This window comes from Urocampus carinirostris, chromosome 11, assembly GCF_059441175.1.
Source record: "Urocampus carinirostris isolate Australia breed hairy pipefish chromosome 11, RoL_Ucar_1.0, whole genome shotgun sequence".
NCBI lineage: Eukaryota > Metazoa > Chordata > Actinopteri > Syngnathiformes > Syngnathidae > Urocampus > Urocampus carinirostris.
The window spans coordinates 38,029,749-38,044,798 of NC_142359.1; the positions used below are offsets into that span (position 1 = coordinate 38,029,749).

The 15,050-nt window shown below is 36.9% G+C and overlaps 2 protein-coding genes across 7 annotated transcripts in view; one reads left to right on the forward strand and one right to left on the reverse strand.

Moving 5' to 3' along the window:
* The window catches only part of rint1 (RAD50 interactor 1), a 30,699-nt gene extending 16,229 nt beyond the window's left edge, over positions 1-14,470 (reverse strand). Inside the window, exons 1-6 of one of the 6 annotated variants that reach the window (XM_088347397.1) lie at positions 14,305-14,469; positions 9,006-9,626; positions 7,833-8,027; positions 1,940-2,065; positions 1,758-1,873; positions 1,520-1,693 (exon numbers count right to left, since the gene is read on the reverse strand). In XM_088347397.1, the coding sequence (XP_088203523.1) occupies positions 1,520-1,693; positions 1,758-1,849 (266 nt within the window). In that variant the 5' untranslated portion in view covers positions 1,850-1,873; positions 1,940-2,065; positions 7,833-8,027; positions 9,006-9,626; positions 14,305-14,469. Of the gene's footprint in view, positions 1-1,519; positions 1,694-1,757; positions 1,874-1,939; positions 2,066-3,612; positions 3,917-7,832; positions 8,107-9,005; positions 9,627-14,275 lie in introns of those variants that run through there. The other 5 variants (XM_088347396.1, XM_088347395.1, XM_088347400.1 and 2 more) reach the window with 5 other exon arrangements.
* On the forward strand, positions 7,391-13,153 carry prl2 (prolactin 2). Its single transcript, XM_088347401.1, has 5 exons — positions 7,391-7,493; positions 7,554-7,723; positions 9,111-9,218; positions 9,320-9,484; positions 12,758-13,153. Exons 1-5 carry the CDS (start codon positions 7,472-7,474, stop codon positions 12,944-12,946), a joined length of 654 nt encoding a protein of 217 aa, XP_088203527.1. The 5' UTR covers positions 7,391-7,471; the 3' UTR covers positions 12,947-13,153.
* Positions 14,471-15,050: the final 580 nt, after the last annotated feature.

A 15,050-nucleotide genomic window follows, 5' to 3' on the forward strand; every position in this document is an offset into this window, starting at 1 on the left:
CTATGAGTCCCTAGCCTTGCAGTGATGCTAAAGTGAGAATCAAAAACATGATAACCATATAAACTTGTGATTATCAAAAAATATGAAGATGGCAGACTCATTGCTACGCTCATTTAGTTACATGTCAATGACCATTGCATTGACTTTTGTTAGAAATAAGGAGGCGATTCAAGCAAGGATTCTGCACAGGGCATGACAATCCTTGTAAAGGGAACTTTGAAAATTTGTTTAATTTTTTTTCTATACATGTATATTTATCTATAATGTCATCTAATTATATGGACTTACATTACCATAATAAGTACCGCAAATACCGGACTATAAGCCGCTACTTTTTTCCCAAACGTTCAACCCTGCGGCTTATTTAGTGATGCGGCCAATTTATGGAATTTTTCTAACAGCCGCCAGCGGCGCTCGAGTTCAAGGCACATGACGCAGCTCACAAGCTAAACGCAATCGAGCAATCCGATAAAGAAGGAAACAGAGTTACTGCACGCAAACTTTACCTTTTGAGCGTGTTGCTAGCGTGTTTTTGAATAAGGGAGCGTGAGACGACGTCTATATGACAGTCTCTTTCCCATACTAAAGGAGGACAACTTTGATGACGTCAGTTATAGGGAAGAAGATGAGAACGGTTTACCGTGATTTCTACATGCACGGTATGTTTTTTTTTTTAACAGACCGGCTAACTGTATTGTGAGCGTGTTGTTAGTAGCGTTTTGCTACCCTTCACAGGCACGGTTTGGGATGAACGTTATAATACTATTATTAAAGCTTTGAAAACTCTCTCGGTGTGCCATCTTTCTTTGTAAATATGTGTAACCATGTATAATATGTATTTGCAACTGGATATTTTTGTAATGTATTTATTTGTATTTATTTTGGACTCTTATTCTGATAAGTCTTGCACTGACCAATTAAAAGGAAGGGGCGTAACAGACGCGGGGGATGACGGGAAGTGGGGACCGGTAAAGGTGAGTGTTTGTGGACACGGCAGACAATAGTGGATATATATTTTTCCCACCCTTACCTTTGGAAATATACACTTTTTTTCCTTGGATTACTTTTAACGGGACCCGGACTCTGCAGGTCTGCATCAAATCTTAAGTACCGGTATAATTTTCCGTTCATTTTACTGGCTGTGGTTTTTGAACTGTGAACTTAATATTCAGTTAAAATCGCGGAACTCAAAGTAGGGTCTGGGTTAATATTGTGATTGTGTTACATGTTTTAATGTGGGCGCATGCGGCTTATATACAGGTGCGGCTTGTGTAAGTACAAAAGCAGTTATCCTATTAAAATGCGGTGGGTGCGGCTTATAATCAGGTGCGCTCTATAGTCCGGAATTTACGGTACTTGTTGTATACTATTTTGTTATTTATTTTCTTTATCTGGGGTCTACTGTAATTGTAAAAAGATAAAAAATAAAAGTTTGTACATGATGGATTTTACCTATCACAAGCTATATTCGTAGCATACCCCGTGGTAAATGAAGGTTCACAGTATACCCTTTCCCTACCCAGCCAGACGATCTTTGATAATCTTGTGCCAGAATTGAAGCGTTTCCTGAAGGAAGTTCCTCAGATGAGAGCATTTAGACTGACTCAGCCCAGAGTCCATCACTGCCATGCTCTCCACTGCCCTGATGGCCTCCCACACGCTACTGGTCATCAGACATTGCTGGACCACAGCGCTGTCGACACAAGAACGGCTTTTTAATCCAAGAGCGGCTTCGAAAAGTGGTGTTAGCTGAGCACCTGAGTTCTTCTATGTGCTGAAGGCACTGTAAATATTTCATGTGTTTTTCTATTATCTCCACTTCGGTCAACTTCTGGTTGAGGGTCTCCATCCATGGTTTGGCGCCCTTGAGGTGCTATAAGAGTAAATAGAACCTGTCAAAACTCTTGTTATCAACATCAGTATCAATTTTATACTTTACTTCTAGCAATTTGATAGAGAGAATTTCTTCCCTTTGCAGAAGCTCCTCTACGGAGGATTTGGCGTCTTCAGCGGCAGATAAAGCTGAAGACACTTGAGGAGGGACAGAACTGGATGCCGACAACACCTATGGGATATTAACCCATATTTTGAATGTATAAGGACTTTAAAAACAAACTATGTAAGAAAGCCCTACCCCTTTACAAACAAAAAATAAAATAATAATAATTGTCTGTTATGAGGGATCACTCCGCTCATTTTATTTAATTACTATTATAATAGTATTTTAAGATACTTCAATAATTTACATTTCATTTAAACAAAATTAGTTTGAACAGATTTACCATACAATTTAGCTCATTTTAAGTACCATTTCTCAAGATAGGCCTTGTATATTAATCATGAATATATATTATTAATTACTATCAATTAATCATTAATTATATATATTATCATTAGTTATGCATATTATATATATATATATATATATATATATATATATATATATATATATATATATATATATATATATATATATATGTATTATTATTATTTTAGCATCTATTACGACTTTAAAAAGAAATTTAGCAAACTCCACCCCTCCACAAAAAAGAACCAGGCGTCTTTTGGATGTTCAAATTTGGGGAAAATGTGGTTTGTTTTAAACTTGTCCAAATTTAGTCACTGTTGTTTTTAAAGAATGTAATCCGGTTCAGTGTAGTACAAAAAATATGTTGCTAATTGGGTGTTTAATCTCTTTAATAAATTAAATATTAATATAGTTGCTGGGGTTTTGTTTTATTGTTTTTACCACATTTATTTTTTTCTTTCAATGCACGCAGCAACAAACACCTCATTAAAAAATTAACAAATCACGCAAAATGAAAAATAGAGATAAGGGGTTGAAGCCAAAGGCTTAAGGGATACCTGTCCCCTAATTAACTTTGGTAGCTTCATCCACCAATTATTCCAACTCATTAGAATTGTTTTAATTGCTAGAACATCATTTGTTAGTCATTAAAAAAATGTTCACATGGTTTAATTCACAATATAACTTTTAGGTTTTCTGATGGGTTTTCACCCTCTCATCCTACTCCCCCTCGGGCTCTGATAATTATGCTGTTCATTAAACGTGGGAAAAACCGACATTTTCGGATGCAAAATAAGAGATTAAACAACACAGCCCAGAAAATCAAGAGCTGTCTTTTCTTATATTGATACATGTTGCTTACATATTAAAAATAATTATCAATTGGGATGAGAAAAAAAACACAAGGAAATTATACAAAAGTCTCAAACTGTATGTGTTCATTTTTTACATGTATTTTGGCCCGCTATGTTGTATTTGTTGGTATTATTTTTCATCAATTGTGAGGGCAATTATGATAGTTCAATATTGAGAAGATATGCTTTAAAGCTTGAGAACCATTTTTACTCGGCTATTAAACTGCTCTTTGAATTGACTAACGCAGTAACATATTTTAGACACCTTGAAAGAGACGTCTTTCACTTTTCAACCAAATATGACCTTTTGGAGGGTACAGCATTTAGACATTTTTGGTCATGTTTTCATCTTTCACTTCTCAACCAAATAAAGTCGTCTTTAGAGCGCATTTGGGGATATTTAAAATAGATTTACCATCATTTTTTTGGGGTGGTGAGTTATTTGTTTACCTGTTCTTCTAATGTGCGATTCTCCTCTTTGAATTTTTCCAACAGGGCGCCGACATTTTTCAATGATTTCCCGTCACCGCCCACCTCTTTCTTCACAAAATCCACCACAAAGTCACGCAGTTTAGCAGAAAGATCGGAAAAGCATTCGTTTTGGGGAATATTCGTTAAACTTTGATTTAAATAAATATTTTTGGATGGGTTTTCTTCGTCCCCGGACGCCGCCATCTTGGATTTGACAGGCAGCGAACTTCCTGCCACGAAAGAGGTTAGGTGAACAGAGGACGCTTGTTTCATTCACCAGCGCACCTCGTAAACGGCGAATTGTAAATAAAACCAACTTGGGTTAACATAGCTCGCACATTCAGGGTGTGCGGTGGACCATATTTAAGACAAATGGTGAACTTTTCCGACATCTCATCTCATCTCATCAGCCATACCGCTTATCCTCATTAGGGTCGCGGGGGGGCTGGAGCCCATCCCAGCCATCTCCGGGCAGTGGGCAGGGGACACCCTGAACTGGTTGCCAGCCAATCGCAAGGCACACAGGGACAGACAACTCATTCGCTCATTCACACCTAGGGACAATTTGGACCGGCCAATTCACCTGAAATGCATGTTTTTGGAACGTGGGAGGAAACCGGAGTGCCCGGAGGAAACCCACGCAAGCACGGGGAGAACATACAAACTCCGCACAGGAAGTCTGGAGCTGGATTTGAACCCACGACAGGTTCCCATGACATGAACTGTGCCGCACAAGCGCTAACCACTGCGCCGCCGTGCTGCCTTTTCCGACATGCTTTTTAAAAAAAAAATCATACCAAAATAAAACGACTACTTTTATTGAGAAAAAGCATCAAAAGTGTGAGGGTTTTTTTTTTTTTTTAAATCCTATTATATTTAGGCTCAAATCTTCAGTCTTATCAAGGAAATACCTTTAAATCCCAACACATTTCTCCTTAATATTGCATTTATTCAACGCAATGTAGATTTTCGGGGGTTCCAGAAATGTTAAGGATGCTGTTCCAGTATCAGATATCTTAGAAGCAATTAAATATTTTTTTTATCAATTGTTGTTTTTCTCATTTTAGGATAACTGTAATAAAGGAACAGGAAGGAATATGGAAATGAACATTGCCTCATTACAAGAAGCGCCCTTAACAACAAGTATGTTGATACTGAGTTACAAGGCCAGTTGGAATCGAGCACAGGCATTTAATGAATATCGCCTACCGAAAAATAAGGCAACTTGCTTTCTTGGTAGGAAATTACTCTTTCTTCGACATTTTCGCTCAGTGTTGATGTGTGCACCAAAGGGAGAGGTAAGATTGGGCCTAAAAAACATCCAACCCAACCCAGCCCTGCGGGTATTAAATCCTGCACTTGATTTGCAGGATCAAGCCCGAAGTAAACCCTGAAATGTTATATTTTATTTGTGATGACTCGGGAGGATGAAAGGTCATCTATGATAACAAGTTCTTTTGTAACAAAATCTAAGTCAACAGGAATCTGTAAACATTCACATAGTTTATATTTCCTAGTCTGCAGAGGTTACATTAACTGACAGTTTTCCATCATTGAAAGATTTGTTAAGAGTTGACGGGAATATTTTAAGGCCTTCCATCATTTTTATGGGTTGATAATTAGGCCATAAACCACAGCAGCAGCATGTCCTTAAGAATCTAGTGGTGGCACTTTAAGAGAGAGAGAAAAGCAGAGGGACAAAGAAAAACAATGATGGGTGGAAAATTTAAAGAAAAAAAGGCAGCCAGAGAGAAGCCCGGCCTAACCCAAAAGTAATGATTGGCATATTAGGACCGAGCCGGGTCGAAATGTGGTTGGGGTTGGGCTCAAACTCGAGCTTAAGAACTTACCTCTAACCAAAGGTAATAATGCACTTATTCATGTTCTTGAAGCAGGCTTCTTCTTAATTTTAGCATTTTCCATAAATGTATATTTATATGTGCATTGTAGTATGCTCGATAACAAATAGAAAAAAGAAAGGCAGGGACGAACATGACGTCATTCTACACCAGTGTTTTTCAACCACGGCACATTAATAAATTGTCGTACGGTTTGTGTGCCTGCGCCGTCTAGCAAAAGCTAGCTTTGATTTGGAATTACTTTTACCGGTGAATCAACGGCACCAATTCGTGGTGCGCCACAGGATTTTTTTTCAATGAAAGAAATGTGCCTTCGCTAAAAAAAGGTAAAAAAAAATACTCTACACAACTCCCCCCTCTCTCCTCATTGCTCCTGCTTCATCTGTTCCGCCCTGAACAGCTTTGCTAAAAGCAACATAAAGGCCGATAGGCACGGTGGAAAATAAATCATAAGGTCTCTTTTAACTCAGTTGGTCATTGTTAACACATACTTAATTTAGAAAATATTTAACTTCCAACTGTTTTAAGGAGACCTCAAACAATGCACCCTACCTTTAAAATATATATATATATTTTAAACGTGTTCTGTACCACATCTATTTTCTCAGTTAATTTATAATACATACATTAATATTGTTTAGAAATAGATTAGTAATATTTCATATTTGGTTATAATCTTTATTTTAAATGTTTTAGAAACACACAAAAGTATTTGCTTTAGCACTTAATTCATTTTAAGTATTATTTTTCATACTTTTGCTTTAAAAAATTCTGTTTGAAATTTGGTGGAATGATAAAAGCAAAATGCTCAAAATGAACGAATATGTTTTATTTCAATTTTGAAAATCTTGAATATTAAAAAAAATTCAAACACTTAAAATTATTTGACGTATAATTCAGCTCATTTTCATCATGTTCTTATAAAAATCAATTTATAATATTCAAAAAGATGAATAATGCTCAAGACGAGTTAAATTACTTTCCAAGGTGGAAAATCCTCTTCCTTTGATATTTGGGACAGTATGACTCATCTGTTAAATGTTAAAGTTGGTTCCAGCAATGTCGTCATTATCCTGTTTTGTCATGTTGAGTCACACATTCAGTTAAAAAGAGGAATCTGCAATACAGGCCGTACTTATATCGATAAATATTTGAATACAAATTATTATGAATGCAATATTATTTTGTGTCCAACATCTAAAATATATTTTTTCCTTTACTCAAACTGACGCATTCTGGGTACCTCAAGCGCTTACGATATGAGATTGGAGACGTCACAGCTTGACATTTAACTTGGAACGTGAAACAATGTTCAACGTCCACTCTGGCAGAAGGTCGCTTGTCAGCCCGGTATTCGCTTCCATTGACCTTTTTTTCTGCAGAGGTTGGCCACATGGCTGGAGACTGAACTTCCCCTCTTCTAATGATGTCATTAGGCTTACGTGGAAATTCTGAGGTTATTTGAGTTTTTTGCAGGCACAAAAAAAGGATACCGGGCCTGTGGTGCAGTTTGGTTAATCGTTGTGGAATTTGCATCCATGAGAATGTGCGCAATTTGAAAGGTGCTGCAAACGAGAATGGGATAAATTGCCTGGCAATTTTCATGATAAAATACCCCCTAAAACAATTTAATCTTACGATTATTGTAGTTTTGAGTGTATTTACAACAGAAGTATTTCCCTATTTCCGGAATAGAATGAACGTCTTGGTGAGGCCAAAGACTACTATCGGTTTGAAATGATAAAGACACGTTTAAAAGACACATTCTAGTGATTCAAGATTTGTATTCATCTATTTGTATTACGATTTCAGGTCAATTCTACATGCGTAACCTCAAGATGTGATTTGTAATTCATTATGTCAAATGTTTGACCTCTTCCCAACCTGCCTCCCTCCCCGCCTCCTTGCATCGGCGACCACCAATAAAGAGTCGCAGAGGGACCCTGATCGCCTACTCCCCCTTCTCATCATTTTGCAGGATGCCGCCAATTCTCACATCAGGTACGTTTTGGACTTGGTTCGATTGCCTCGATGTTAATTTTTCTCAATTTGTGCTCCCAGTTTGGATCTTGTTGGCCAGTGTGGCATTGGGGGATACGGCTGCAGCGGTCCCCATTTGCGCTAACAAGGGGGCCAGGTGCCACATTCTCTCACTGGCCGACCTGTTTGACAGAGTCATCCAGCACTCAGCCAGGATGCACAGCATCTCCAGTGACCTTCACCAAGAGTTTGTAAGTTACTGTTTCTTTCGTTCTAACGCATTTTGTCATAAAAGTGTCAATCATTTTAATAAGTATTTTTTCTTTAATGTGAAACAAATAATATATACTGTGTACATACAAGCCATACCGCCCAAAGTATCCGGGCCGACGATGATTGGAATTGGCTGCTTGGAGTGGTTTGGAGCGGCAGAACTCAATTTGTCAGCCCGAGGGCGTTAGAGACCCCACGAAAGCAGACCAGACGAAGGCAGATGTTTAGCGACTTTGTTGGTATTCATTGGGAATGTTTTGACACCAAACCTAGTTAAAGACACTGGCAGAAGCCTAAAGTAAGACTGCGTACATTTTCAATTTTGGCAACATTCAACAACATTCAGCAACAGATGAGGTGATAACAACCCCCCCCCCCCCCCCTAAATTTTAAGTTGGTTTGGACCACCACCAGTCGTAGCGGTAAAATGAACACGGAACAGTGCCAATGATACGACTTGTGTATGATGGACAGCTAGGCCCAGGGTTGAAAACGCGGGGCTCAGAAGCTGCATGCAACATATGAGCGCTGCGAATTGGCTCCCTGCCGCTTTTCCAAAAATGTTAACAAATTGAAAAAACAAATGGAGGAGGGAGATAAATTTTCCTTAAATAAGGTTTCTGTAGGGCAAAAATGACACAAACTAACGTTTCCAATGCTGTAAAACGATATTATTTTTTTTGCTTTGGGTGTTAATTCGTAACTATGAGATGAAAGAGAAATCGTCTCCTTTGCTTGTATTACCTGTAAGAACTGAGCAGAACGCAAAATCTACCCATTTTAAATCGGCAGCGTCACAATTTAACCGCTGCACTCCAAATTTCAACACAGAAGTTGAACTGGTAGGAGTATAATGCTGTCATAAGTACTTTTTAATATTAAAGAAGTGGTTTTTATTAAGTAATTTCTAATTTTTGTCAGTAGGCTATATATTTAGAATAACACTTGGGGATGTAATCTATGTTTTGTTGCTCAGGCCCAGTGATGGATGCTTCTGAGAGATAGCGACTTTTAAAGTGTACACAGAGACAGAGAGACAGAGAGAGACAGAGAGAGACAGAGAGACAGAGAGAGACAGAGAGATATTCTATCTATCTACCTTGGTCATATCCCTCGAGAGGGGTGACCGACAGCAAGACAAACACATGTACAAAAACAAAAGAAAAAAGCAGCAAAAAAAACATCAAAAAAGTTGGTCATGCTTTCGTCCCTCCAGATGAAACGGGACACAATAAAGCGGCAAAGTCACTCGATACTCACTTTTGAGATAATGTCCTAAGATGTCTCATCTCATCTCATCTCATCTCATCTTATATGACGTCATTTAACTTCTGATATCCAATATATTATGATATTGATGTTCAGGAACAGTTCTCAGTCCCGGTTCGGAATTACATCGGAAGGATCGGTCGCATCTGCCACACCTCCTCCCTCCTCACCCCTCTTGGCAAGGAGAACGCTCAAAGAATAACAGTAATGTCAAGCGTAACATATTTTGTTGCTTTCAGAATTACATAAATCATTTGAAAATCATCCACAAAAAAAACCCTAATATTCATTTTTATGTGACGTAGCGTGAGGAGCTAACTGGGGTGATCCTAAAGCTTTTGACAGCTTGGAAGGAACCCTTGGGGCACTTTCAGCAGCACGAATTAGCCAACTTCAGCTCCGACAAGGTTCTCCAGATGAGTGCCATGGTGCACCAGCTTCGCAAAGGCGTTGATAAAGTTGCAGAGAAGGTACGACTACCGCTTTCAGCCTCCTGATTTGACTCAGATACAGCACCTTAATCATCCGGTTGCCGTTCTTGATGGTGTAGAGTCTGCTCGCTCTTTAGACATGAGCGAACCCTCGGCATATACAGGCACTGATCCAAAATCACTGGAGAAAAAGTATTTCGTTGCAAAAAATTTTGTTGCATTATATTAGAAAAAACAGACGTTGATATCAATACCAAAATTTAGTATCTAATTATTTCATGTATACATTACAGACCTGAATCAATAATCGTGCTCAATCATATTTTTGTTTACTTTTTGTTTCCAATGGCCATTTAAACAGCACAAAGGTTGTATTGTTGTAATAGTTTTAAGACATTTCACTTTGTTTTTGTTTTTCAATAATATAGAATGGTATGCGGGCAGCACGGCAGCGCAGCTGGATGCGCCACAGTTCTGAGGTCATAAAATCGAACCTTCCTGTGTGGAGTTTGTATGTTCTCCCCGTGCCTGCGTGCGTTTCCTCCCACATTCCAAAAACATGCATGTCAGATTAATTGTCCAAATTGTCCCTAAGTGTGAATGAGCGAGTAAGTTGTCCGTCTCTGTGCCCTGCGACTGGCTGGCAACGAGTTCAGGGTGCCGCCTGCCCGAAGAAGTTTTTTTCTTATATTTATTTTTCTAACTCGTTTATCAAAGGCCATTCAAACTTTTAAAGTGTACACAGGTTGTATTTAAATAGTTTAAATAAACAAATATTTAATTGGATAATTCTTTTTCCTTTGTTAGAAAAATAGGAAAAACTGATTTAGTTGAAAAGATAAACATATTTTTGTTTCCTTTAAGAATGTTTTTCTTCTTGATTATATGTGTTGAGCTAAACAATACCTGTGTACATATTTTGGAGACATATCTCTCCCTATATTCTTTTTAAACTATATTCCATTAAATGTATCACTTTGTTCTCTAGTTTTAACAAACTTTGTTGAAGTTTTGGGCAATAATTACAAATGTTTCCTCCACCGCCTTTTTATACTCCCAAAACGGGAGTATAAACAATATACAACTACTACTCAAAGTGAACACAGATGAACTGCAAGAGAACATCCAAAACTTATTTACACGAAAAGAAAGAAGCTATAACTTGAGAGGATTGGTAATATAAGATCCAACCTATGAGAACCACCAGGAAAAGTATGAGTGAGTCTGTATGTGGAGTGAAACTTTGAAACGAATTACAGGATGAACTCAATGTCCAAACATTCAAATCCAAATACATAAAAAGCATTGCCAAAGCACAGAGAGGAAGATAATGAAGTCTGAATGATATAGCAAATGGATGGTTCAAGCAAATAATTAACCTTGTCATTAGTATTTATATCATAATTACTATTATCATAACTGTCATCAACTGTCATTATCACTATTGTTATCATTGGTGTCTGAATGCTATTTAGTGATTAGCAGCATTCTAAAGTTAATAAATGGGTAAAACTAATAATCTGGTATTATCATAACTATTACTATGATGATTTTTATTACAACTGTTATATGACTAGTATTGTATTATTATTATTGATCTCCAAATAATGTCAGTGAGCAGAAGCCGTATACAGTCGATAGAAGGGTCGAGCTAATAATTAAGCTTAATATTCTAATTACTATTATCATGACTATTTTTGTTGTTATTACTATTATCAATATCAACTAAATGACTATTCTTATTGTTATCGTTGAACTTTGTTGTTATTTTGCTGTCACCATCCTTTTGTACCAATTCATCACAATCTGGATCCATATTTATAAACAAAAAAATGAGGTGGTTAAATATGTCTGATGATGGTGAAAACTGAACAAAAAATGAATAAATGAGACAATCACATAAAGATAGATTTTAATAAAACGTACTACACGACTCATAGTTAAGGCAGACAAGTGGGAGTTTGATGCTGGAGGCATCTGGCTCAAGCTTCCATGTCTTGTCTTTTTAATGCACAGTTTAGACACTTAGCACTGGGTGGTCTTTCTTAGCTATATGGCATGCAAAAATTGTAAAACGGTAGCTTGATAGTTAGAAAGTTAAGTAGGTTAAAAACTAAAAGGGAGCTAAATAACTAGCTTAAAGAGTAAAAAGCCAACTAAATTGCCAGATAGTTAGTGGCTATCTAGAAAGGAGGCCAAAATTTATCTTGATAACTAGCAAAAAAAGGTAAAATCTTAGCCACATAGCATATAAAAAGCTAGCTAGATGGCTTGCTAAATGCCTAAAAAGGTAGGAATCTGCAAAAATTGTAATGAGGAAGACTGAAATTTACACAGCTAAAAAACAAGAGAGCTAAATAACCAGCTTAAGAGTAAAGCGTCACTAAATAGCCATAGATATCCAGCTCTTTTTAAATATTTAAAAGGAGGCCAAAATTTACCTAGATAAGTAACAAAACAGATAAAATGTTAGCTACATAGCATGTAAAAAGCTAGCTAGACAGCTTACTAAATGACTAAAAAGGTGGGAAGATAGCAAGCTATCAATTGGAATTTTGTTTTTACTGTAAAATCAATAAAAGATGAATACATAAATGTGTTTAATACATGAATATATTCTAATTCTATTCTCTTAATTGATTGATGAAAATTAATTATTAATACTTGAATAGATTTGTTAGGCCATGAAGCCCATGAACTGGAATTTATTTAAAGTTCTGAAATAACTTATGTTGTGACTATGTGATTACTGGGTAAATTATTAGAAGGGTTTAAATAGACTCGGTCAACAAATAAAAAAAATAAAAAAACCTGAATACTGTATCACAATGATCCAGTACTGTTGATATATTTTCAGAACTAGTCCGTGGGACCCTCAACTGTCTTTAGGGGGCACCCTGGTGACCACATGTATGGAGATAGCAATTAAAATAATGACAAAGGTGAAAATAGTGATGCTGGTGATAAAGATGTGATTGTGCATCCACAGAACCTATGCAAATAAGTCTATTCTTGAGCTGTTACTAACATGCAAATGCACAAAAGATCCATCTGTAAGACGATTAAGGACTCCGGTTGGGGAGGGGGACAGGGGTAGGAGGATGAAATAAGAATATTTTTAAGCAGACTTGTTGAGAAACCAGGTAACAATTTTAAGCATTTACAAGCACTTCACCCAAAATTCAAGCATTTGATTCCTTAAAAACACTATATTAAAATTCGAGCATTTTAAAGGATTTCAACCATGAACCATGAATTTTTTCCTTGTTCAATTAAATTACAGAAGACATGTTTTTTTCTCCCGTACTTTAGATGCAGATGCTGGGGATGCTTAGCAACTTGGTCAGCAGTACCTCATTATCCCCAGTGGATTTTTCTCGCAACGAATGGCGCCTAATGAAAGATCACGAGCTCATTTACTGCTTCCGCCGCGACTCGGATAAGATCCGCAACTATTTGAAGATCCTAAAGTGTCGCATTATACCGGAGTATGAATGCTAAGCACGGAAGTAGACAAACAATCTATTGGAGGAGAAAGAAAAAAGTGGAGGATTTTTTCCCCCTGATGGTTAAACTGAAGCCAAAGCCTTTTACCATTTTAGTCCGAACATAAGCGCGGACAATAATTTTGTTATTTTGCACATTACTAATTATCTTTGCTGTTTCAATCAAAACATTGTTTTGTGCAAAATAAAAATAAAAAGTTGGAACAAATATTTTTGGCTTACTTTGCATGGTTATAATATGTGAATATGATTGGACACGAGAAGTCATGATGACTTAAAACTACATGAAATATATTCTTACAAAAAAAAAATCAATCTAAAATAAAGTATCAGTTTAGATTAAGGGTGTCAAAATCATTTAGTTTAGGGCCACATGGGAGCAAAAACATTTGTATGGGGGCCAGACTTGTAAATTATTGGCATAAAAAGTACCATAGGTGAATGGTTGGGGGTCTCCTAGGAGGCTCACAATTAAATTGTGATCCAGGGATGTAAGACTTGGTTGAAAAACGATTGATGTGTTTTTCCCTCAATAATAACATTTAAACTCATGTAGTTTTTCCCAAACACTTAATTTTAATCATTGATTTAATGGAAAGTGTGTAATATTTAGTGCCTCCTGGTGTAACAAAAAAACATCATTCAGTAAATGATAACATTGATTTGAATTCATGAACTATCAGACCAATGTTGATTTTTATCAAAAAAAGAAAAATCATAGGTCAAAAAAATTGTATTTCTTTTACGCAGTGGAATCCATACCAAGTAGTGACCGCCATACTATTCAGTGATCATTTGGCAATGGTTTTTGTTCGCATTAGACATTAGTGCCCTCTTGTGATCAAATAATACACACTGGAGCTTTAATCACATTTAAGTCTTTCTTCTTTTTTTTTAATTATAAAAAAGGTTTAACTGAATATAGGACCATCACTGATAAAGTAGATAGATAGATAGATAGATAGATAGATAGATACTTTATTCATCCCCGAAGGGAAATTCACTTTTCCAGCAGCATCCCTAAGCTGAGAACAATCGAAAATAACTGAGAAACAATCGAAAAATAACACGGGAGCTGCTGGAGTGGCTGCCATTCGTGACGGCGCCGGAGAAACGATTCAATTTGAATCATGTACAAACAAACAAACAATTGAATCATGTACAAGAAACGATTCAATCTGAATCATGTACAAACAAACAAACAATTGAATCATGTACAACAAACAAACAAAATATTTATGTTTCAATAAGTGGAGTGTTAATAAAATGGGGGGAAAATAATTTCTGATACTGATATAACCAGGTAAAACTAATTTTAAGTTACCTGTCCAAATGAATGTTGTGCCATCTCACCTTTCCCACTCTCTCTGCTCGCTCCTGAAACTTTATCAAATAGTCCAAAATTTTACCTCATCTTCTCCGCTCACCTCGTCGTCCTCTTCTCCTTCCACTTCGCACTACAGAGACTTTTTAGCTGAGCCGTCTCTTATGACACCATCCCGTCTCTTATGACACCATCCCCTGATCTAGACCAAACTAATGCAAGCAAAAATGCAATGGCAAAGCAAATACAGTCGTATGCAAAAGTTTGGGAACCCCTGATCACCTTCAAGATTTTCCTTTACAAATCACTGGCTATTCAGATCAGATATCCCAGCAAATACATCACATAGCAGACAAACAGCGACATCTGAGAAGCTAAACCAAGTTCATAGGATTTACAGAAAGTGTAATAATTACTTAACAAAAGTAACTAAAGCCTCTTGAGACTTCGGCAAAGACAACCTGGTGCCATTTTTCTTTTTGTAATTTTAGTGTGGTCTATGACATTTATTTTAAGTAGAATAACAATGGGGTGGGATTCATCAATGTTCTCTTGTTGATTATTGGTAGTCATCGAATATAGTTAGTTGCTTGGGAGAGGCGCCTTGCTTTGGCGACATCTAGAGGACGTATATAAAATCATTGTGGCTGTTTTTTTTCGTAGAGCCTCTTTCAACATCGTCTTGGGGGCTACAAATTTGACACACGACGAGTCTTTCGAACATTCCTGGGAGAATATATTACATTAGTCATCAAAATTTGATTGTGTTAATTTC

Bases quoted from the DNA above. Each gene is read 5' to 3' on its own strand.
- prl2 (XM_088347401.1), top strand. From the start codon at position 7,472: ATGCCGCCAATTCTCACATCAG. The intron at 7,724-9,110 runs GTAAGTTACTGT...ATTGATGTTCAG, and splicing joins GTGACCTTCACCAAGAGTTT to GAACAGTTCTCAGTCCCGGT. The intron at 9,485-12,757 runs GTACGACTACCG...CCCGTACTTTAG, and splicing joins TTGATAAAGTTGCAGAGAAG to ATGCAGATGCTGGGGATGCT.